Source organism: Danio aesculapii, chromosome 8, assembly GCF_903798145.1.
Source record: "Danio aesculapii chromosome 8, fDanAes4.1, whole genome shotgun sequence".
NCBI classification, from domain to species: Eukaryota; Metazoa; Chordata; class Actinopteri; order Cypriniformes; family Danionidae; genus Danio; species Danio aesculapii.
In genome coordinates, this window is record NC_079442.1 from 22,807,763 (window position 1) to 22,834,697 (window position 26,935).

A 26,935-nucleotide genomic window follows, 5' to 3' on the forward strand; every position below is an offset into this window, starting at 1 on the left:
ATAGTTAGCACAGAGGCACATGCGTCTACATGAAGCCCAGATGACGAAATATAGAGTATAATTGGTTATTTGGTGCAAACGTCTGGCTAAACATTAAAAGTCTTTGCCTTTCACAGAAGCCACAGTCTCATGATCTTGTGGAGGTGTGGTTCACTTCACTCTCTCCTCCTTCTCTAGTATTTATATATAACAGACGGGACTGAGCTACAGTTAGTTAAGTCCTGGAGTTAAAGGCTGAGAAAGTTTTAGAAACTGAGCGCTCATTGATCACTGAATTTATTGACAACCACCCAGCAGAAGACATTCAGTGTATTTGGTGAGTACTTTGTTTAGTTGGTCATTTTGTATTGCTTTTACATTTGAGAGTATTTGATATTAAGTGTGGCAAAAAAACTGTGACTGTTTTTAGACAATAATTTAAGAAATCAATCATTTTCTTTCATGAAGAATTGTTGTTTTAGAAATGTAAGCCATCAAGTGTTGTTTTTACCTCTGTATCTAATATCACCCTGACATGACTCTTACTTACGTGGAATGATTGCCAGTTTTGGCTATTCATAGTATTTTTATGAGTGTAAACATTGCACAGAAGACCAGTGTGATGTTCGTTTACAAAGTCAAAACGAACACCTTTGTAAAACAGTCATCAAGTCATTCATCTACTTAGAAGCATGTGCTTAAATGTTGGTGTGAAGCCGAATAATTGTTCGAATTCAGTTTCCTTTAGATCTTCTGAAAGCTCTTATGTAATAGTCTGTTCGAAAGTTGCACTAAAAATATCAAAGTGTTTTCAGGCTTGTATAGCATGCTTAATGAAGCATTATTAAGCCTCTTTTTTCCCAAATGAATATGGCTTTTTGTTTTACAAATTCCTTACTCGATTACTTACTGGCACAGCTTAATTTCCCTTCATAACGTTTTTGGCATAAAAACTGCATTCATTTTATGGTCAGTAAATAATATGCAGATACAAACTGATAATAAAGTAACTGCATACAATAAGTTTGTTTATCAACACACTGTTTTTGCTAGTTATTCACCCCTGGACTACATAAAAGTAAGATTTTTGCTGCAAATTCTAATGTGCATGCAAATATCTTGTGTTGTGTACTGGTGTAATAGATTTACAGAGACTTTCAACCCTTTAACTGCCCCACCAAGAAATAAAAATAGGATTGCATTTCATAACTTCTAATATTGCTAGTTAACACACTCAGTGCATTTTTTTCTCAACACATCCCATAATTTCTAAAATATCAGCTTCTACCAAACGGTTGATATGTTGGTTTATGGTAAAAGTACTGGACTTAATACACATACTACACTGTAAAACCCAAAAAGTAAAGGTAACTCAAACCATTTGAGGAAACCGATTGCAACAAACCATTTCAGTTGAAAAACTAATCCTAATGAGTGCTGTGAACTTACTCCATTTGAGTAAATGAAGCAATTTGAGCACAGTAAAACCCAATAAATAAAGAGAATTCAAACCAACTGAGTACTGTAAAACCCAATAAGTTAGGACAACTCAAACTGTTTGAGAAAACTGATTGCCACAAACCATTTGAGTTAAAAAAAAACTAATCTATATGAGTACTGTGAACTTACTCCATTTAAGATGAAGTAATGAAGTATTTAATCAACTCATTACCTTCAACACTGAGTTCAAAACTCTTTTCAAATGAGTGGAATTAACTTTCAGTCAATTTTGAGTTATCTACACTCATTTCATTTGATAAAGTTAACTGTTAGGTTTAACAGTGTATGAAAAATATGAAGTGTAAGACCAATTTATTTAAAAGAACATTCAAAATAAAACATTTTTGAATACTAAATCATCTTAAAGTATGCCTTAAAATATTTCAGATTCTCATTTAACATGTTTCCTTAATTAAAACCCAAATCAAGTGTAGTCATTCAAGAGGATTGTGTTTGTTTGATTTTTTGTAAACCAACAATGCTGTGTGTGTAAACCATTCATTAAAACAGTCATTCTTTAAATGGCTTTAACAGTCATTATTTAAAATAGTCAAAATATGGTCAACCATTTGGTAGAGCAGACAGTTAAAGGGATAATCAAAGTAATTTAAAAACAATATGGAGAACAGAGCAACAAAAGTCTAACAAAATGTAAAGATTATATAGCTGTGGATAAGAAACAAGAAGTCAAATGAAATCCTCAGTTCCTCTGGATTTTTATAGTTTTCTGCATCAAATTGCATATAGTGATAGTGTAAAAGTTAATAAATTAACTAATCATATTTATATTATATTAATTATAATTAATAAATAAATACATGGAAAAAAGTTTTTAGAAATGATTATATTTATACAATACTGATGTTTTACATTCTGAAGAATTTATATATATATAAATATATATATATATATATATATATATATATATATATATATATATATATATATATATATATATATATATATATATATTTATTTATTTTATTTTATTTTTTATTTTTTTGTTAATCTTAGAAAGTGTGCGAAAATAAAATAGAAAGTGTTAGTTAGCCATTTATTTATTTGCTTATTTATTCATTCATCTACATTTTCTAGTGTTGAAAGTAGAATAGTTAGTAATAAAAAGATTAAGTGTTGATGAAAATAATTCTATTTTACAATAGATAATAGATAAAAATTTCATAAATAAAAAACAATTTTTTTAATAAACTGTGTGGCCAAAGTTTCATTTGCCAAAATATTTTAATAATTTGTCCCTATGGTTTATTTTGCTCAAATCTCAAATATTAAATCTTTTTTTTTTTAAATCTCTAAATCAAACTAAAGACCAATTCAATGTGGTCTTGTCACTGGCCCATGAACATGTCCTGCTTGTTATCAAACTATTTCATTACTGTTACGAGAGGCTATTCAATCATAACTACATGTTAAAACAGCTATCAACATTATTTATCAATAGTGAACCTTTTTGGATTCTCGGAAGCTGTAGAAATTTAAAATGTATAACAGTAAATGCATTGGGACCATTGTTATTGTTTACATCCCTCAAAATGGTCTATATAAAAGCAGCACGGTTTATTTCAATTGTTTGTCTCTGTTTTGTGTTTTCATAATCAGGTCATAAAGTCTCTAATTAATCCAAATGGCTCTTTCTTTTCCAGAATGTACCATCAACATCTGCTAAGATCTAGTCCATAATGGATGTCCCAGTCAGTGTAGCCACTCAAAGCCAATCCAAAACCCTTACTGATATTAGTATATGTAGCTAACAGTTGCTTTTTACTTCCTGCTACGTTTATTTTCATTTGTAGAGACTATTTTATTTTTAGCTCATATCCTATATTACTCTGCCAATTTATTTATTTATTTATTAAGAAAATACCTCAATAAACTAAGCCAGTTGATTCTCGGTAGGCCAGAAGTGCAGTTTCTCTCCAGAAATGGAATCGACTACATTAGCAACTCTAGCAGGTGTTAGCGTGCTAGCTGCGGGCGCACAGACAGACATGTCTGATGTCCTCTGGCTGTTGATTTTGGGATTCGTCATCGCCTTTATCTTGGCCTTCTCTGTGGGTGCCAACGATGTCGCCAACTCCTTCGGGACAGCCGTGGGTTCTGGGGTTGTGACTCTGCGCCAGGCCTGCATCCTGGCCACCATCTTTGAGACAGTTGGTGCCATGCTTTTGGGGGCAAAGGTCAGCGAAACCATCCGTTCGGGGATCATCGATGTTCACATGTATAATGGCTCAGAGGCTGTACTGATGGCTGGCTCCATCAGTGCCATGTTTGGTGAGTGTGTACTTGATTTAATGCTTTCATTGTGTTGCAGTGTATCAGACAAATTAAGATGCCAGAAACATATATACGTTTGTGTAGATGCCAACACAGATTTGACCACTCCAAAAATGGTGACGCATCCGCCATCTTGAAACAGTCAATCTATTGTCATTCAGTTTTCCAAAATGTAGCAATATTGCTCAGCCTTTGGTTATAAAAACTGGTAAAATGTTAACTCTTATGTGGGTTAAGCGAATTAAACTTATTTATAGATATTCATATGAGGATATAACTGCACAATCAACTTGCTATTGAGTGTTTCAACACTGACTTTGACTGCTCCAATATGGCGGACAGTATCCCAGGACATCAAATTGATTCATTCCCTCATTTTCTTTTCGGCTTAGTCCCTTTATTAATCAGGGGTCACTACAGTGGAATAAATTGCCAACTTATCCAGCATATGTTTTACGCCGCAAATGCCTTTCCAGCTGCAACATAGCACTGGGAAACACCCATACACTCTCGCATTTACACACAAAAATCACTACGGCCAACTTGGCTTATTCCACTCACCTATAGCGCATGTCTTTGGACTCTGGGGGAAACCGGAGCACCAGGAGGAAACCCACACAAACACTGGGAGAACATGCTAACTCAACCCAGAAATGCCAACTGACCAAGCTGGGGCTCGAACCAGCAACCTTCTTCCTGTAAGGCGATAGTGCTAACCACTGAGCCACCATGTTGCCTAACATCAAATTGACTTCAAAAAAACATGCCAAAGTTTGACATCCACATTCCACTACTTTAGTAATGACTCAAAAACTATTATAACATAAGAAAAGGTGTATTCATCTTAAAGCTTCAATTATAGGTGACGCATATACACTGGATTTTGGATCCCTACAATTCATGTAAATAACCTTGGTGTCCAAAAGACATTAAAATGACATCTAATATTAGAATCAAACACAGCCAAAACCAATTACAAGACAGTACTTTAACTGATTTTTGACAGGGGCAGAGGATGTGGGGTTACACCAATGTTAGATGTCAATTTAATCACATTTTGATTAATCAATTTTTAATCAAGGTAATCAACTGACATTATATCAATTTGCATTTTGAGTTTTTGGACATGTATTTTGACATCAAGGTGCCTGCTAGGCATTAAAATACAATTTAATTTGGTAATTGGGTAAATTAATTGGCCCTGCTGTATGTTGGTGATTGCGAGAGTCTATAGGTGTTTCCCAGTACTGGGCTAAAGCTGGAAGTGAATCCACTTTGTAAAACATATGCTGGATAAGCTGACCGTTCATTCTGCTGTGGTGACCCCTGATGAATAAGGGGACTAAGCCAATGGAAAATGAATGAATGATTGTCTTCTATAGGTTAAATTTAGGTTTTGCTGTTTTCAACCAGAATGTGTTGAATATAAGCGGTCACCCCAGGAGAATGAACTGCCAATTACTCTGTCATATGTTTTTATGCTGCCAATTAAATTTTTTTTAAATGAAGATGAAGCTACCATAGTGTATACTCAGGGTACATAATACTGCGAGGTCTTAAAACATCTTAAATTGCTGTAAATTTCAAAATCAAAATTTTAGACCTTAAAAGTCTTAAATTGTCTGAAATATTGTCGTGTAGGTTTAAAATCATTGTAAATGGGTCTTAATTTTCCTTTGTTTATGTAAAGCTAACCAATCAATTCAACACACATCCAAACACCAACAAATACATCCCAATAAACTTTTAGAACAGTCTGTTGAGCGTACAATTAATTTTAAAGTGTTTTTTTATGTTGTAAAATATATGTAAAATATATATGTGTAAAAAGTAAAAATATATGTGTATATATAGAGTCTGCTTGTTTTGACACATTATTTAAAATATGTGGCTTAGAGATAACTAATTACACTGTTAAACCCAAAAGTTAACTTTATCAAATGAAATGAGTGTAGTTAACTCAAATTTGACTGAAAGTTAATTCTACTCATTTGAAAAGAGTTATGAACTCAGCGTTTAAGGTAATGAGTTAATTAAATACCTCATCAAATGGAATAGGTTCACAGTACTACTTAAATGGAGTAGGTTCACAGTACTCATACAGATTAGTTTTTTAAGTCAAATGGTTTGTAGCAATCGGTTTTCTCAAACGGGTTGAGTTGCCTTAACTTATTGGGTTTTTTCAAATTCAAATTCATGGTCTTAAAAAGGTCTTTAAAAGTCTTAAATTTGACTGTGAAACCAGCAGAAACCCTAATACTGCAAACAAAAGAAGCCAGTGGGGTTAAATGTTGTTTTGGACAACCACTTTTCTCTCATTCTCTTTCAAATCTACTTTTAGTTAAGAGTAGATCACCCACTCACACTCTTAAAGTGATAAATAAAACTTATGAGAGTCAGCAAAAGATAAACAAGTAAAACAAATGTGTGGCTCCTGAAGACACATTGAGACCAATGAAGTGAAGCTGAACACTATTTACAACATTACCCAGCAAGCATTGTTTGTTTTTAAAAGACGTCTAAAAGATGTCTAATAGACGCCTAAACATAGTCATCTTGGCTAAAACAAGGCTAAAATTGGGCTGTCAGTGAAAATCTAATAGACGTCAAAGAACAGGCCAAAACTAGACATCAAATAACCAGAAATAAATGACTACACATATAAAGTCTGTCTAATCCGTCTATTTGTTTTGAACTATTCTTAGACGCCTATTAGATTTTCACAGACAGCCCAAGTTTAGCCTTGTTTTAGCCAAGCTGTCTACGTTTAGATGTCTATTAGACGTCTAGTAAACACAAAATTGTTTGCTGGGTGTTAGCTTTAATCCTTGGTGCCAGAATCCATATGCACACCAAATGTTAATTAATGGGTGAATTATCCCTTTAAAGCCAATATGCATTTAACATTGAACAGTGCGTCACACAGGGCATCACAGATCAGCTGAATCCAGTAAACTACGAGCATGTCACTTAGGTGTAATTTTCTCATGTTGTCGAGACTTGTGTTGGTCACGTCACAAGTGTTGTGATTGTGTTTGCAGGATCTGCTGTCTGGCAGCTCGCAGCTTCCTTCTTGAAACTCCCCATCTCCGGGACGCACTGCATCGTGGGCGCCACAATCGGCTTTTCCATGGTTGCCAGAGGTCACCAGGGGGTCAAATGGCTGGAACTGCTCCGCATTGGTATGTGAAATTGAGTATTTTGAAGAATTTGCACAAGCACGCTTAGTCAGATTACATATTTTATCCCTGAGTCAGTAAATGGAAAGAGAATATTTTCCCATGTGACCCCAGAAATAGCAAGTAGTAATGCCTCCCGAACATGCAGATCTCCTCGTATTATTATTCTTTCACATGACCCAAATGAGATCTATTTATGGAGCAGAACATTTTGGACTCTTCAGACAGGAAACATGGTCACATGATTAAGTGACTTAAGGGGTCTTTGTTGATACTTGTCGTGCAGTCCTGAGAATATTTGAGGACATTCAGTTTTATGAAACATTGTGCATATTTACGTGACTCATTGATTTATGTGTCTTCCAGTGGCCTCTTGGTTTCTCTCACCTCTTCTCTCGGGCATCATGTCTGCCGTTCTCTTCTACTTTGTCCGCAAGTTTATCTTGAACAAGGTAAAACAGCAAATCTGAGCTCACCTGTTGCATAATGTACCAGTGTCTGTTTTGGTGCTTTATAATCTTTTGTTGTAGTCAATAATGAAAGAACATGCGCTTTTCTTTAATCATGTGCTAAACAACAGCCTTTCCATGTGCTCTAGGATGATCCAGTGCCCAATGGTTTAAGAGCATTACCGGTTTTCTATGCTGTTACAATGGGAATCAACCTGTTCTCCATCATGTTTACTGGAGCACCAAGTAAGCTTTTTTCCTTTTATTTTTAGCTTTTTTTTTCTTGAACAAGTAGGAAAAAAAGGACAGAGACAGCTTTGAATGTATTATTTTATGTTATTCGCCATAAATAGGTATGTGTTGTGAGTAAAAATCTCATTTGTATTTTATAAACCATTGATAAGGTTTCTTCAAAGTTTCGAATCTATCATAAAGGGGAATTACCAACCTACATAACACATGACATCACACGGGTACAACCTAGCATACCGATTGCAAAAAAAGGCCGGTTGCACTAGCTAGTGTGTTGTGCGGTAAGATGCCAAATTCAAAAGTCCAAAACTAGAAAACTTAAATTTTGCCCTACACCACACTGCTTTTAATGCCAACCGCAGATGTCTTTGGCTAACAGTCATCATAAGAGCTGAATGGAATGAGGACCTAATTAAAAATGCTCGACCCTGCAGTTCTCAGTTTATATCAGCAGGTTTAGGCTATGCTGAATCATACACATTACTCGTTTTTGACTGCAGCAATGATTTCAGCAAAAACAGTTAAATATGGTGAATTAAACTGCGGACACTGAATGCTCAGAATGAAATGTAAAAGTGTAAGTTCAGATACTCCGTACAGGTGCAGTTCGCTGTCAGAATGCAGCTGTATTGCTTGTTGATGATTACCTTGTACAGTTCCGTCTTCTTTTCTTGTCTTTGGCTAGACAGAACCTTCGGTTTTTAGCACTACAAAGTTTTGAATTTGGTAATCTTGGAACATTATTTCTTGCACATGACCACACAGAACAACATTGTTGGCATCCAAAGACTTGTAGGCCTTTAACTTCTCTCTTGTAAAATCACTTGGAGCTTCAATGAGATAGTTGTATATTTAGGGCTGGATGCCTGGCCATTTTGCCTTATCCAATATCGCAAATGGACCTGTCAGATGAACGCCGCTCACTTTAACGTTAATTTTGCAGAATAACTGTGCTTATCACTGGGTGACAAGATGTTATAATACGCTGAAACCATTGTGTAAATAATATATAATATGTAATCAATATAACTTATCTCTAATACAACAACAAACTCTGTACCGCATCGGATGTCATTCACTCGCTGTAAATGCAAGCGCTCCCGGTTTTTTTTCTGCAACCTCGCTGTGCGCGCATCCTAAATGTGTACAAACCGGTAATTCGTAGAGCATTTATTAGCAGAAAATTATAATAGGTTAGTATAAATGATGCAATATAAATGTAATATAGATCACTAAAATACACACAAACACACACACCCCAGGTGCAAAGAATTCTGGCCCAGATTTTGCATAAAGCTGGCACAGCAGGCAATTATTCGGCACTGTCATACAGCATGTGGGCCAAACATGGTCTGGGTTTGGCAGAGGTGGCACCGTCTTTAAGGCGACACACAAGATTTGGGCCAGATGTAGAATGTAGTATTTGGCCCAGATGTAAAATGTATATGTGGGCCACGTAAGTTTGGCCTACCTTGAGTCTTGACCCACATTTAAATAATTTTTGAGCAAAGAAAAAGATTCTACCAATCAGGTCGCTTCGAGAAAAAAGTAGCCCACAGCATGCCTAAAGCCCAATGCTTCATGGGTTAATCAATTTAATTGTAGTTGTGATACCATTATTTCTGACACAGTTCTGGGTCATTGACTTGGCCCAGATATGGTCCTTGTTTGGCCCTTGTCTGGAAGCCAGACTTGGTCCAGTCATGTACCGTAATTCACTGCGGCTTGTGAGCCAAGCAAAAGCCGATTGTGTGGGCCAGCGCTGGGCCAGAAAAATTTTGCCATGTGGGACACATGTATATAAACAAAAACACTTTTCTTTCAAAACACAAACAAGACAAGTGACAATAACTTTTAAATGATATCTTTTTTTTTTTCGAGTGCTGCATTTTAGACCATTTTTTTTAATAATATATGGTATTTTTAAAGGTTGTGATAGATTTAGCATTTTGAGGAACATTTTGTTCTCAAATTGTAGCTCAAAATGTACTCACATTGATGACTTACAGCATGCTGAAGTCATGGTCACGTGACCTGAATGCACACATGACCCCTCCCTCATCTGCTATTGATTAACTGACCATTAATTTCACATTTACAAACACATACAAAGTCTGGTGGGTTAAAGGGATAGTTCATCAAAAAAAATCATTGACCATCAGTTATACCAAACCTTTTTGAATTTCTGGTCACACTTTATTTTGATGGTACATTTGTTGAGTTTATGTTACATTGCAAATACATGCCAACTAATTCTCATTAGATTTAGTTGACGGTTATGTTGGAGTTAGGGTTAGTGCAATTTGACATGTACTTGCAAAGTTTCTTATAGTCTGTTATATGTCTGTTGAAGAAGCAGTATCAACAGGTATTAAGCAGACAGTCTACTAATACTCAAATGGACCATCAAAATAAAGTGTTACCAAATTTCTTTTTTTAATGCTGATTACAAAAGAAAATATTTGGAAAAATGCTTGGCAATTGTAGCCATTGACACCCATAGTTGGAAAAAAAATAGTCTGGTAAGTCAATGGTTATCAGACAGCATTCTTCAAAATAGATAAATATGAAGAGTTCAGATGCAAAAACCTCTAAGTGCCATCTAGAATTTTCTTCTACCATTAGCATTTTTCTCTGCCTCTGATGTTTATGTTCAGCTATTTCATGTTAAAATTGCTGAAAATAACCCATTCTTTGCCATAAAAGTGAAATTACTGAATCAAGATATAGAAGTCTGAGAAAATGCTAATTTTAGAAGAAAATTTCAGATGGCACTAGAGGTTTTTGCATCTGAACTCTTCACATATTTTATGTTGAACAGAAAAATTCTATTCAAACAAGTTTAGTTCCACTTGAGGGTGAGAAATCAGTAAGAAAACTTTCATTTTTGGGTGAACTTTCCCTTCAAAGAGGATAGACCCTTTTGCTAACAAATATGTGCTATGTAAAGGAGTGGTCTGTACAGTTTGATGATTTAGTAACAACATTTTTTAATATAATTTTGGCCCAAGTTCAGCAATCTGTACTTTTAAGCACACTTCAGGGGATCGTGATGTACAGAAGATAAAAAGTGTCTGCTGTGAACCAACTGTTGTCTGTTTGCTAATCAGCGGAGCACAGGACCGCCCTCTTCCTGGTTATCTGGCCAGCCACGCACAGTGTTCAGTACTGTTAGTGGCTCCACTCTTTCATAGGAATTGAGAATTAACTTAACTAAAAAAAATTCTGTGGAAGGTCTCCATTTCAAGTTCATTTAAAATAGGGAATTGTAACAGTTAGCTTAACTCACTGCAGTTTTTAGTCAACACAGCAGACTATCATTGTGTAGAAAACAGGACAATGTTCATTTTTGTTCATACTTACAAATGTCTAATCCCAGATTGTTTGTATTTTTGGTTGACATAACACAGTTTCAGTTTTAAACAGAAGATGAAGTTATGCTAATGCTAATTTACAAGATCTTTCCAGGACTATAGCATTAGACAAATTGTTATATCATTAATATGTAAGTGTGGAGTCCTATAGAGCACCATTGATCACTAAAACATGTCAAGTGATTGTCTGTTTGTTTATTTTCAGTGTTGGGGTTTGACAGGATACCGTGGTGGGGAACCCTGTTGATCTCACTGGGCTGTGCCATCCTCACTGCCCTGGTGGTCTGGTTCATTGTGTGCCCGCGGTTAAAGAAGAAGATGCAAAGTAAATGTTTATGTTCAGTGTGAATTTAAAATGCTCAATCAGGGAATTCTCTATGGATGGAAGCTAGTTTTTGTAATGAACATTTTCGGAACGTTTTCAGAAGCTGTTTTCAGAATCCTAAAACAACATTAACTCTTTTTAACGTGTTTTAAGACCATTCAAAAGTGCGGGCTAAACAAAGTATTGTTATAAATACATTAAAAAATATATACTTTTATTTAGCAAGTAGGCATTAAATAGTTTCAGTTTAGATTTCTATAATGTTTTGAAAGATTTTTATTATAAGTAAATGCTGTTCTTCTGAAAAAATAAATCCCATTTTACATAGAACATACAAATAGAAAACTTATTTTAAGGGTTTAATATATTACGACATATAGTGTTTTATTAAATAAAATACACCTTTGTTGGATGTACTTTTCAAACATAAAATAAAAATCTTACCTACATCCAAATTTTGAATATAGTTCATTCCTGACTGAATGATAAAATGTGTTTGTGAATGTTCTTATCAAACCGCCTCTTTGACTTCTTTTATTCCATGCTTACCCTGATCCATACTCATACAATATCATCATTTCTTTAACTGTTTCCACCTTTTCAGGTCCGAATATTGCAGACACCAGTGGGACACAGCTAGTTGAGAAGAAGCCATCCTCTAATGGCCTAAATGACCATAATCCTGGCCCTCCTCGAAACTACTCTCCTGTTCCACAGACACCGCCTACTGACAGCAACAAAGTGGCCTTCGACATTGGGGGATCGGCAGAAACCGACCTGGACAAGAAAGAGTTTGACACCAAAGATTTGGACTGCACTCATGGTCAGTCACTTGAATTGTGCTTGATCAATTTGACTGATGGTAAATAGGGTAAAAAAAAAACTTACAGCCATACTTCCTGAGTTGATTGATTATACTATGAATTGCAGACATTTTTAGTCTTACAATTTTTCTAAAAATGTTATATTTTAATATGTATTCATTTGCATACATGTCTTACTCAGAATTCTGGGCCCTTATTCTCAAAATAATTTATCTTACCACTAAGAGTTCTCCTTAATAGCAGAATTTAAGCATAAAAATCCTTATTTCCTTTCGCTTTTTCTTGTTCACTCAACATTTGAAAACATTAGCTGCACCGACATAAATTATTTGTCAGTAATACAAAAAACTTTTAGTTGAGTTTATTAAGATTATTTGTTTTCTGGAGAGGTGAACTACTCTGGAACAAAACTGTTGTGCCAACTATTGAACTGGCCGAAAATTCTTTATTAAAATTCATAAAATTGTGCCAACTGACCAAAAAATTCGTAATCCTTATTTTCTTTTGTTTGTTCTTGTTTACTCGAAGAAAACATCTGTTGCACTGACCTAAAAATACACTAACAAAATGCTTTGTAATGCTTCACAGGGAAAATCAAGACTCAGCAAAGAGTCTATGTGAATGAGGTGGCCGTCATGAGCTTCCAGCTGTGTGTGTGTAATCAGGAGATTATTAGTCGTTCATGAAAATTAAATATCAAATACATTTGATTTCTCATTTAAGAATGCATTTTGATTAATTATTTAATTTTTGAGCATTTGAGTTATCATTTGTGTAGTTGTTCATGAAAGATCGATTTATTATTTGATCTTTTTAGGCATTTAAATTTTAATTTTGGTAAGAAGAAATTAACAGTCCACATGCGCTAAGTGTGAAGATGAAAATTCACATTAAAAGTCTTTCTGCAGCTGTCTTTCTGCAGTCAACATGTCGGCACACTAACTACCACACCACCAGCGCCGACAGCAAATAAATTTTTAAATGCTTGTAAACATTTTTCACATATATTTAGAATATATACAAATATATTACAATTGCCAAATGTGTATTTTAAAAGCATATATATATATAAATACATATATATATATATATATATATATATATATATATATATATATATATATATATATATATATATATTTTTTTTTTTTTTAATATTTATATTTGAATATAATGTGTATGTATATATAGATGTTTTTGTTTTGTTTTTCAAATATAAATATACATTGGCAATAAATATTTCATTCATTCGTTTTCTTTTTGGCTTCCCTTTATTAATCTGGGTTCGCCACAGCAGAATGAACCGCCAACTTATCCAGCACATGTTTTACGCAGCGGATGCCCTTCCAGCTGCAACCCATCTCTGGGAAACATCCATACACACTTATTCACACTCATACACTATGGACAATTTAGCCTACCCAATTCACCTGTACAGCAAGTCTTTTGACTGTGGGGGAAGCACCCAGAAGAAAACCAACATGAACGAGGGAGAACATGCAAACTCTACACAGAAACGCCAACTGACCCAGCCGAGGCTCGAACCAGCGACCTTCTTGCTGTGAGGCGACAGCACTACCTACTGCGCCACTGCGTTGCCCATATATATTTAAAAAAATGTGAACCAAATATAAAAATGTGAAAAAGGCACCTGAACATTGAATTAAGTCCGGTTCAAAGTTTTTCCTTATTATATATAAATATATATATATATATATATATATATATATATATATATATATATATATATATATATATATATATATATATATATATATATATTAGGATCAAGGGTTTAATATAAGTGGGGATTTGGGGTTTTACTTTTTGTCACCACACAGTTCTAAAAATATCGTAAACAGCCTGAAAATTTTTTTTTGCAGAATTAAATGTATATAATCAGGCAAATAATGTACGAACCACCTCTGTAAAAACCTCTAGAATACAGATAGGAAAAAAAACTGAAGTTTGATTTGGTCTTACAGGAAGTTGACGTACTGTTGAAAATGTCCTTTAAAAATATGTATTGTAACTGAAATCTGCAAACACAAATTGCTAAAGTCTGACAACAGAAATACTTAAAATATTCTTCCTTACAATAAGCTGAAAAAAGCACAACATTTTTAATAATGATAGGCTCAAAAAAAGTAGAGCTGCACAATATATCGGAAAATCTCGATAATAGTATGCAATATACGTATTACAGATATTTGTGATAAATTACATTTATTTTAATCATTAGTTGTTTATCTAAATTTGACCAATCATGTTGACCTCCCCAGTAGTTGCTGTTCTGCTATTGGCTGGAGGGGCCCAAAGGTGAAACCAGAGCTGAAAAGAAACACATAAGGCGGGAGTTGAGACAAAAGGGGAAAAAATGAGCCAATCAGAGTTCAAATTTCTGCTGAGGTTTTCACCAATCGTGTTTAAACACCTTGACACAATTTTTTAGTCTAATTAGAATTTAGTACAGAAATATAAAAAAAGTTAAAAATTACTTTTACCTGTTTATTTTAAAATTATTACATAAATAAATGATTCAAAAACAGCTAATGAAAATAACATCATAAAAAATATCATTATCGCAATACTTAACAACAGTAGCCTGATGCATATTTCATATTTTCCCAGTATCATGCACCAAAATAAACCATGTGTTTACCTGCAGTGTCTGTCTTGCTTTAAACATTACCTTCTTTCTTTTTGACTCTAACAGCACTAATTCTTTGCTACTTCTTGCAGCTTTAAATGGCAGTGGTGGTATTGTTATCCCCGACTTGAGCGGAAACCAGTTTCACACCGTTCACAAAGACTCAGGAATCTACAAGGATCTTCTCCACAAACTTCACCTGGCCAAAGTGGGTGAATGCATGGGAGAGCCCGTAGAGAAGCCCATCCGCCGCAACAACAGCTACACCTCCTACACCATGGCCATTTACGGCATCCACGGCTCACTGAAGGACGGAGAGGGAGGAAGCCGGACGGGACTGGATGGAGAGAAGAGGCGCTCACGGTACGACAGCTATAACAGTTACTGTACGGCGGTGGCTGATGGTGAAGCCGCGGTGGAGGATGCAGCTCTGGCGGTGGAGATGGAGGACGAGGCGCTTAGAGGAGACGTGCTGGAGGAGGACATCGACGAGCTGGAGATCGACAAACCTGAGGTGTCAACGCTCTTCCAGTTCCTGCAGATCCTCACCGCCTGCTTCGGCTCATTCGCACATGGGGGGAATGATGTTAGGTATGCGAGATGGGATTTTTCAGATTTCTTTTAAAAAAAAAAAGGTTTTCTTAAAAGTGAATTCAGCTGTATTCATTTTGAAATTTGATGAATTTGGCAATTAATTATTAGTGTTTTTTAAAGTTATTTTTTATAATTATGTTTATTGGATTTTCACAATAATACAGACATAACAATACATGTTCACAAATCACGCAAAGAAAAATATCAACACAAAACAATGAAGAGAAATAAAGGAAAAAGAAAAGAAAGAAAAAGCTCAGATTCTATATAAAGCAGAACTACCCCAAATAAAACAGATCAGAAAAGGGCTAAAAACATTGCTTATTTTTCAGATGATAATAGTTACATTATTCCTTTTATGATTGGGCAAAGACTAGAATCCAAATAAGCCAAATATGAAGTTCAAACTTTGAAAATATGTTCTGGAAAACATGGGGAAGATGTTCCAGGGGAATTAACTCAAAAATTATCTTGTGCCAAACCTTGAAGTGCTGGAGATTTATCGAATCCAATTAGTAACAATTTTTTTCTAACAGCAAAGATTAATATATTATACGATTTATTATACCACAATGAAACTGGTTCAAAATCCAGCTGCATGTTAAAGATCTTTTCCATTTCGCCCAGCACCATATACCAAAACCTTTGTAGTCTGTTACATGACCACATGCAATGCGTTAATGTACCTACATCTGTTTTACATTTTAAACACATACACTGTCAAAAATGCTGGGTTCCACACAATCCACATGTGTTGGTACAACATGAAGGAATTATGTTAACTTGTTTGTTTGTGTGTTTTTTAAGTAGATAAAACACAAAACAATAAGATCCACCTCCCCCTCCCCAAAAAAAAAGAAACTCAAGAATTGTGTTGTTTCAGCTCATTTTAAATAAGTAGTTTAAACAAAAGGGTTAAAAAGATGCTGTTGCACTGCAAAACCCAATGGTCAGATTTATTAAATGAAATGAGTGCAGTTAACTTAAAATTTACTGAAAGTTAATTCTACTTATTTGAAATGAGTTTTGAACTTATTGTTGAAGGTAATGAGTTAATTAAATATAATTAAATCACAGTACTCATATACAGTAGATTAGTTTTTTAACTCAAATGGTTTGTTGCAATCGGTTTCCTCAAACAGTTTGAGTTGCCTTAACTTGCTGGGTTTAACAGTACTCAGTTGATTTGAGTTGTCTTCATTTATTGGGTTTTACTGTGCTCAAATTTCTTCGTTTAATCAAATGGATTGTTCACAATACTCATTAGGATTTGTTTTTGAACTTAACTGGTTTGTTGCAGTCAGTTTCCTCCAGGGATTTGTGTTACCTTAACTTTTTGGGTTTTACAGTGTAGGAGAGATATGGAGTCTGTGTATTATTTAATAGTGTATTTCTTTTGTAGGTGTACAAAAATATATTTTCTTAGCATTTGACCAAATATCATCCTATGTTTCCTCGTCAGTATCTAACTCTTCCTCCCATTTGGTTTTATTTCTCTGTATATCAGGAGATGGGATTGAACATACAGACCCATAAAATCGACCCACAGATAACTTTCCTGATGATAAAAATAATAACCTCTCAATAGTAAATATCTCACAATTTTGGACAAGTGTTGTGCTGTTAGTGATCTGATGTCTGAATTGAAGAAAACGGAAAAATCACGTTTGAACAATTGGTACTTCTGAGCTAATTCTGTAAAAGACATTAATTTATTGTCTGAGAACATATCCCCAAGCCTGACAATTCCCAAATTACACCAGCATTTAAAACCATCATCCAGAATTCCTGAGGTAAAATCAGGATTATCTACAATTGGGGTAAAGAAAGAAGTCAATTTAAATCTTACTTCAAGCCTGCAAACTATAATTGGATTTTCATATATCTCCTTTAGTTTTTTGAAAGCTCTTAACAAAAAGATTTGTAAAGGAAATTGTGATTTTTAAATGATGAAAAAAATATTCTACATTTTAAATACAGAAAAAATAGAACTAATTTTGGCACAGAAAGCTGTTTCAAGAAATTGATGATTTTAATTAACAGGCAAAGATTTTAAAACTTTTACATATTCTATATTCGTACATAAACATTTGCTAAACCTTTTGTCATTTGTTTTAATTATTTAATTAAGTTTATTTTAGTTTTACTTTAATTAAAAGTACTTTATATTTTTGTATTCATTTTATTTTAGGTTTATTTATTTATTTATTTTTTAATGTAGCTAAAGTTTTAGTATTTATTTTAGTCATTTTGTTCTTTTGTCATATGGGAAAATGCATATATATAATATGAATATATATGTTGCATATATATATTATTTTTTTTTTATTTATTTATTTATTTTAATATATATATATTTTTATCATATATTTAATTTGTCAACTAACTTTTTTGTTTGTTTTATGGTTTTAGTTAACCAAGGAATGCACTAAATGTGTCAAAGCATGGCTTTTGGATTTATAATAATAGGATTTATATTTCAAATACATGCTGTTCTGAAGGATTATTTGACACTGAAGACTGATAATACTTTTCAAAACATAATAAAAACCTTACCAACCCCAAGCATTTAGATCATAATTTATGTCATGCATTCCAGCTCCTTTCTCACGTTGCTTTAATCTCTAATCTTTTCTTTATACTCTGCAATCTCTAAGCGATAACCCTACCCATTATTCCTCCGTTCCAGCAATGCGATTGGCCCTCTGGTGGCCCTATGGCTGATCTATGACAGTGCCTCAGTGGCCCCCAGCGCTCCTACACCCATCTGGCTTCTATTATATGGTGGAGTGGGCATCTGTACAGGACTCTGGATCTGGGGTCGCAGGGTCATTCAAACCATGGGCAAAGACCTGACACCCATCACCCCCTCCAGGTAAAAAAAAAACACTAATACCTTCAGTAAGAACTCATAAGATGTGGGATCAGACTTCATATTTTAGTTTTATCACAGCGGTTCTCATGAGGCTTAAGAGCCCAGTTCCCACTTTCTTATCTTTGTTGACTTTGTAGTGTAAACAAACAGTTGAAAACACTCCCAGCCTCGTGGAAAGTCCCTCAGTAGAGAACATCTGTCTTGTCTCTTCAGTATTATGACATTTTCGCAAGGCCATACTGCTTTTTTGTCATTCAAACAGTGTTGTGCTGTGTGTAAAGATGATTATAGAGCTTATGATAATCATCATGTCTGTCTCGCAGTGGGTTTAGCATTGAGCTCGCCTCTGCTATTACTGTGGTTGTCGCTTCCAACATCGGACTCCCAGTCAGCACCACTCATTGCAAGGTGGGTTGTTTATCAGCGAATTAAATACATGCCATTTTAAAGGCATAGTAATTCGAGTTTGCTGAACTTCAGGTCATCTAAGATGTTTGGTCACTTTTTTCTTCAGGATTTTTAGCTGAATTTGTAATCCTTGTTGATACATAAAGTTAAACATGAGTAATAAAAGTAATACTCGTTGCTTCTGATGATACATTGAGGTGTTATGACGCAAGACTGACAGTCTCAACAATTTACAGCATAATTACCTTTGAAACAGCCTCAGTAATCAGCCCTTAGTGTGTTAATGACAGTCTTTAGCGAGAGCTTCCTTCGTTTAGGTGCAATTTGTTTAAGTTTTCACTTATTACAGGGTACAAGACTTATCGACAGACTAGAGGTGGGCGATATGATCTAAAATTAATATCACGGTATTTTTCATCTTTTGAACGGTGACGGTATAATATCATGGTATTACTTTAAATAGCAAAATAATAAACATCTCAAGGAAGAACGGACAAAAGAAATTCTCACTTCTATCGCCCTTTAAAAGTTTAGGTTTGGGTCATTTTAAATGCTCAGTCTCGTTATGAGCTGATCTTCATTTCTCTGTGTTTCTGGAATAAAGCAGGCAAGTCAGCCGCACCAATTTATAAGCAGACAGAGCAGGATTCTCATGATGACCACCGGCGCAATACCGCTCTTTGTTATGAGCTGTAGTTTCAGTGTAAACTTAGTAAAGGCGAGTTTCTTTGGCAATGATGTCTACAGTATTAGACTTTATATTTAGCGGACATTTGCGCTGAACACGCGGTGAATGCAACGCATCAAGATTCAGGCACCTTCTCCGAAAACACTCGATTGATCTCAGCTGGCGGATCAACATTTACCTCATGTTATGATCGCTGTCATCTGCGCCATTATTATTATTATTATAACTTTAGGTGAGGTTTGCAAACCTGTGCACTTTTCACTCTTCAGCCGTTTGCATTTCCTGCAGTAACAAAAGCTCCCTGTTATCTGACAGCGGGAAGCGTTGAGTGATTGACAGCTAATATGAACCAATACAGCGGCAGGGTAGAGCGATTCAGCAAGTTTTTAGAGAAAATCAAATCAGATTGCACTACAACCATTATATTCAGTCGCACAAATGCTCCCAAATATATTATGAGGGCGCATAGATTACATTTCGGGCGCTCATGCGACCAAAATGGTTGCAATTTCGAGCCCTGTAGTATAAGGACAGGTATTCAGACCACAACTGAACGTTTAAAGAAAATTGAATGCCTTATTATTTAGAATTAGCTATTATTGATGTAAATACAGCCGTTTAATGTGCATAATTGATTTATTACGGTATTGACGGTATTAGAAAATCCATGTCGTGGCGCAATGTCACACCGGTGATGACTATGACACCGGTATACCGCCCACCACTACGACAGACATATGAAAACATTTTTCATTATTAATGAAATGTGTAAATTTTAATTTTACACGTCATTAAGGTAATCCATCATTTATAGAAGAAAATATTTGACACATTGTTCTACATTTGATGTGTTGAAGCATAAACAAGCAAACAAAAATCATACTGGTTGCTCCTGGCAATACACTGAGGCCTTATGATGCTAAAACTATCAGCCTATGATGTAAACTGAGGCTGTGTCCCAATTGGCATACTTATACTACCCCCTAAATGTATGTACTTTTTTTGTGTAGGAAAAATATATACTTTTGAGTGTGTAACAGAAGAGTATGCAAGCTTTGGGACACATTTCCTCGTTAACAGATCGTTATGTTGCATAGTTATGAGCCCTGTCAATCATCCACACATCATCCACATTTCTGTCATATTTAATTTCCTACCTTATTGGAGAAGCAGCAGCAGCAGGTTAATCTCCCATTCACGAGACTTTCATACAGAGAAATCTCCTCAGGTCTTTGGATAATTTTGCATTCAAACGTTAATGTCCAAACACGTCTTTATAGAAGTTCAGTATTGTTGTTGCAGATGAAATATAACACAGAAAACGCGATTAAAAATATTTTCCAGTTGGCTATATATTAATTAACAGTCATACAAACATCTTTACTGAAGCCTCTCTACTTGATGGTTGGTCTCGTGCGTCCATCATGTTTGTAGTTTATTTACACTTTTCACCCGCGTTTGTAGTTCTAATCGAATTCACGTCCAACGCACAATGTGCTGTGGGCAATATCAGCGGTTAAAGTATGGACGCTTCTACACTTAAAATTTTTACTGGAAATAGTAAACCATCCTTTGACATACTCTTTTCAACATACTACGATTTGGGATATACTAGTAGGTATGCAGAAGTATTCGGAAGGACTTTAAATTTGTCAGTAACCTGGGACAAGCGCTTCCGGTGAACTGTATGCCGTTACAAAATCGGCACGTTTAAGGTCTGTTTTCTTTAAAAATCAGTGATCTCCACTGGCTGAATGATATCTGATATAAAGTGGATCTCAGAATGTACAAGAAGCACTGCATTAAATTACATTTTCCCTGCCATGTCTTTAAAATATGAACATCTATTTCACCCCAGTATATTCAATTGAGCTTTTGCACTAGCCTGCTACTCCTGACGGGCGCATGCGTGTAAACATCTCGTTTTACGCTTGATCAACTAAATGAATGCCAAAACCTATTTAACTGATTATATTTTAATTACATTACAACATTCATGCTGTAAAAGGAACCGTATAAAATGGAAATAAAGTCATAGCCTATTAAGCGTTCACCGGAAGTTTATCAGTATGGGAAGAAGCACTAGCTCTGCATATACCCTATTCTATTTTTAAATACTATTTAGGACGGATAGTATGTGAATTTGGACGCAGCATGAGCATTATTTACAACATTATTACCTTTAAAACACAGCCTTGGTAAACAGTCCTGAGTGTATTCATGACATTAATGAGAGCTTCCTGTAGCTTTAAGTCATAAATTAATCATTGGACAATCTTCCCAACTGAGATCGTACACATGAATGTTGTTTTTTCATATAGGTTTCATTATCCAGGATCAGAACAAGTACCATTTTTATAAACAAAACACACTCTCGTCTGTCTCTTCATTGTAAACAAACATTATCAGCCTTTGTGTATCACTGGTTTCAAACCACACACATGGGTTTCATGTCAGCTTCAAATAATCATAACAGCACTATAAAAAAACAAACATTGGCTCAATTACATCATCTTAATTTATTCTTGAAAGGTTTAATACATTAAGTCGAAAATAAATTTTATTCAATCAGGTGTAACGTGTAACAAGTTGAAGTAATTTAAGTTTTCACTTTTTATAGTGTAAAAAACTTATCAACAGACATATGAGAACATTTTTCGTCATTAATAAAATGTCTAGGTTTTATTATTACACCTTCAAATCAAAGTCAGTTATAGTTTCTGTGCAGTTTTGTACATAAAAATGATTGAACTTGAAATTGAAAAAAGTTCAGTATATTGTTATACATAAGTTAAGGAGTAAATTAGATGTTTTAATAAAAAAACAACAGAAAAGTAGTCAAATTATCTCAAATGAAACACAATAGCCACAGCCATATCACCCTGTAGGGCTGAGCATGGTTATACCTGGATGGGAGACCACATGAAAACTTGGTTGCTGTTGGAAGTGGTGTTAGTGAGGCCAGCAGGCGGCGCTCAACCTGTAGTCTGAGTGAGCCCCAGTAAAATGAAGGGGACACTATACTGTCAGTCTTTCTGAGTGCTGTCTTTCAGATGAGACATTAAACTGAGGTTCTGACTCTCTTTGGTCATTAAAAATCCCATAGCACTTCTCGTAAACAGTAGGGGTGCAACCCCTCCATCGACTCTACCGATCATGGCCTCCCAATCATCCCCATCCACTGAATTGGCTCTATCACCGTCTCTCCACTCCATCTATAGCTGGTGTGTGATGAGCGCACTGGCATTGTTGTCCTGTGGCTGCCATCACATCACCCAAGTGGATGCTGCACACTGGTGGTGGTGTGGAGAGACCCCTCTCATGATTGTGAAGTGCTTTGGGTGTATGCCGTGCATAACATTACATTACATAACAGATTAAGGTTAATCTAAAATGGCTGACCACAGCTCGAAATATTCTTCTTTCCTTTTTATGTCGGATCATTATAAAATCACATTCATTGCTATGGGAATAACAAAATTAACTTTATAAAGCTTATAACAGTTATACAGTAGGCTAGATGTTTTTCAGTATAATACACCAAACTTTCACTCAAACTCAGACTTTTGCTGCTTGTTCAAACTACTTATTTAAAATGATCTGAATCAGCACAATTATTGAGTTTTTTCATTCATTCATTTTCTTTTCAGCTTAGTCCCTTTATTAATCTAACTTATCCAGCATATGTTTTACGCAGTAGATGCCCTTCCAGCCGCAACCGATCTCTGGGAAACATCCATACACACTCATACACTACAGACAATTTAGCCTCCCCAATTACCTGTACAGCATGTCTTTAGACTGTGGGGGAAACCGGAGCACCCGGAGGAAACCCACGCGAACTCAGGGAGAACATGCAAACTCCACACAGAAATGCCAACTGACCCAGCCAAGGCTCGAACCAGCAACCTTCTTGCTGTGAGGCGACAGCACTACCTACTGTGCCACTGCGTCGCCTATTGAGTTTTTGGGGACAACTTAATTGTTTCATGTTCAATCCACAAATTAAAATTTGTAAAAACAATTAAGTTAACTTAATTGATTTGTGTTGGGGCAACCTGAAGGAATTATGTGGAACCCAGCATTTTAACAGTGTAGGTAAATGTTCCATAAATATTTTTTTAGATCTTCATTTTCTTTTCTGACACATTCCAGTTCTTGTCAAAACATATTAGACATGTTAGCTCTTCTTTAGTGTAAAATTGTTTTATTTTCTTGAAGTATGTGCTGTGTTTTAGTGTTTGCGTCCTTACGTAGGCTGTATCATTTTGTGGCAAAATGCTAATGCTAAAAGCTAAAAGCAGATCCAGACAGTAATGAACATACTTATGACAGTTTCTGAGGTTGTGGGCTAAAGGTAATAATGTATCATGTTGGTTTCTTGGGCAAACTAATCATCATGCTTCTTAAGACCTCAATGTATTATGATCGAGACAAGGATATTAATTGGTGTTGCCTGTTTGCTTTCTCTGACCCGCTAACTGCATTTTAAGCACCACAATTTCAGCTAAATATCTTTAAAGTTCTAATAAAGGAATAAAGCCTGAGTAAGTTTAGCCAATTTTAATTTTTTAGGTGCTCTGTCCCTTCAACATATAATAACACACGCCATACTGTGTTGTTTTGTTTGTGTGTTTGTGGACAGGTGGGATCGGTGGTGTCTGTTGGCTGGCTCCGCTCCAAAAAGGCCGTCGATTGGCATCTTTTCCGGAATATTTTTATCGCTTGGTTTGTGACCGTGCCAATTTCTGGTCTCATCAGTGCTGCTATAATGGCACTTTTCTATTACGTTATACTGCCTCTGACCTAATGTGTTACGTTAAACCATTTCCCCTTTGTAAATACTTTTTAAACTGACCAGATACTCATATAATATGAAATGCCCTTCAAACTCGTGCCATCAAATGTACTGTACATAGCAAATCAAAGACTGTGTGTGTTTGCACATCACATTCTTACTCTGTGATTTTTGTACGTTCAAGGTGCTTAATAATAGTATTTTTAGCTGTAAATGTGTGAGATATGTAGTATGACAGTGTTTATTTAGTTTTATTTGGGCCTCTTTTTTTAAGAAAAAGTGTTGTTAGGTTAGACTAAATTCTGTTAGGCATTTTAACACAAATGAAAACGTGTACTTTGAGCTGAAAAGCTATATTTTATTTATAAAATGTGTCTATATATTTGCATGACATTTGAAATAAATCACGTTTCTTGTGAGATTTTGCATGCTCATTTACACTTGTGAATAAACCAGTTTTACAAAACATAAATGATGCTTTCTTTCGTAAGTCTTTTTATGTTTTCAGTGCAGTGTTCAGTATTTAACAAAAGTGTATAGACAAACATAATCAGTCTAAATCTACACATATAGCCTGTCTATTGAAATAAGCAATCTAATAATATATATGTACAGTTTTTAATCTATGCACATCCTTTACATGAACTGTACTTGGACGTATTTTACACAAAAAACCTCTATGGACACACAACACTAAACAAAATTGTATGACAAAAAGTCACGAAAACAAATGTTTTAATGCTACTTTAATATTACAGTTTTTCTCAGTCGCTTTGGGACATTTCTAAGATCAGAACTGAAATTTAAGTGCATTTCTTGAAACAACAATTACAAATAGTAAAACACCATGGATTGCCTTCAAAAGCCAGTCTCTTGCTCAAAATCCTTAGTTTATCTCTCAGAAGTAAATATCTGTGTCAATGAACTTCAGTGCCATCAGAATGACAAGTCCTTGTGCCATTATGTATGGAGAAGACAGTCAAAATTATACAGTTGTCAATATAACAGTACTACAGTTTTGATGACAATTATTGTAAATTGTAGGTAACACCTAATGTGGAAGAGGACAAGATTCTCATTTATGCTTTTACTGTACGTTCATATATTTAAATTAATTGTACAGTTAAAGTCAGAATTATTAGCCTTCATGAACTATTAGCTCCCTATATATTTCTTTCCCTAATTTATGTTTAACACGTTTCAACACATTTCTACATATAAAAGTTTTAATATTTCATATTACTAGTTGTTGATTTATTTCATCTTTGCCATGATGACAGTAAATAATATGTTACTAGATCTTTTTCAACTTTTGCTTAATTAGGTTAATTAGGCAAGTCATATAAGAATAGTTTGTTCTGTAGACAATCGGGGAAAAAAGCTTAAGGGGGCTAATAATATTGACCTTACAAATTGGTTTAAAACAATTAAAAACTGCTTTTATTTTAGCTGAAATTAAACAAATAAGACTTTCTCTAGAAGAATAAATATTATAGGAAAAACTGTGAAAAATGTCTTTTATTAAAAGCATTTATTTATACATGACCAGGTATTTTACTTGCATACATGTGTACATTTTTATAAATATATTCATTTTCTCTTTGGCTTAGACCCTTTATTAATCTGGGGTCGCCACAGCAGAATGAACCACCAACTTATCCAGTATATGTTTTACGCAGCGGATGCCCTTTCAGCAGCAACCCATCACTGGGAAACACCCATACACTCTCATTCACACACATACACTACGGACAAATTAGCTCCCCTGTACCATGTCTTTGAATGGGGTGAAACCGGAGCACCCGGAGGAAACCCACGTGAACACGGGGAGAACATGCAAACTCCACACTGAAATGCCAACTGACCCAGCTGGGACTCGAACCAGCGACCTTCTTGTTGTGAGGCGATTGTGCTACCCACTGTGCCATGGTGCTGCCCTATATAAATATATGAACATGTATTTTACTGGAATATATATATGTATATATCTATATATTTTAAATTAAAAACAGGTATCTTACTGAAATATGTTACACATTTTTTATAAATATATAAACGAATATTTAATATATTTTTATAAATATACGAATATGCATTTTTCTGGCATATATAATTTTATAAGTAGATATGAACATGTATTTTTCAGGGCTTGACATTAAAACCTGCCAGTTGTAGACTTCAGCTGAGGCAGGTCAGACAGCCAGCCACTCTGGTGGGTTGGATATAATTTTTAAATTGTAGTTTTATAAAAAGTCCCGTAAAATATATCAAGTACTTTAGCATACAAACTAGCAGATAAACCTAGTGAAACTATCGTGAACTTGCCGAGTGGCTAAAAACCTTGGAAAATGAGCAACAGTGTCTGTAGAGCAAAATAGTTAATGTCAAGCCCTGAATATACACTCAAAAATACTTCTGCTGCTTGTTCAAGCTATTTATTTAAAATGAACTAAAACAACACAATTCTTGAGGTTTTGGGACAATTTTAATTGTTTTATGTTCAATCAACTTAAAATTGTAAAAGCCAACTTAATCGATTTTCATTGACATGAAGGGATTGTGTGGAACCCAGCATTTTTATATTAACACAATGAGTGGCCTAGGCATTGGAGACACTTGACAAACACTTTTCTAGTAGGCAGTTATATTTAATAACATTCCTATCCAGAAGAGGCAGCATTCCACCCACTACCCTCCAAAGCGACTGAACCCGGAAGCGGAAATCACACCAAACTACGTTTTGAAACC

General features: G+C 35.0%; 1 protein-coding gene across 1 annotated transcript; it reads left to right on the forward strand.

Moving 5' to 3' along the window:
• Positions 1–210: 210 nt before the first annotated feature.
• slc20a1a (solute carrier family 20 member 1a) lies at positions 211–24,659 on the forward strand. The gene is made up of 11 exons (XM_056463431.1): positions 211–316; positions 3,141–3,768; positions 6,813–6,953; positions 7,317–7,402; positions 7,549–7,645; positions 11,231–11,350; positions 11,955–12,173; positions 14,917–15,415; positions 18,108–18,293; positions 18,617–18,701; positions 24,035–24,659. Exons 2-11 carry the CDS (start codon positions 3,420–3,422, stop codon positions 24,197–24,199), a joined length of 1,947 nt encoding a protein of 648 aa, XP_056319406.1. The 5' UTR covers positions 211–316; positions 3,141–3,419; the 3' UTR covers positions 24,200–24,659.
• Positions 24,660–26,935: the final 2,276 nt, after the last annotated feature.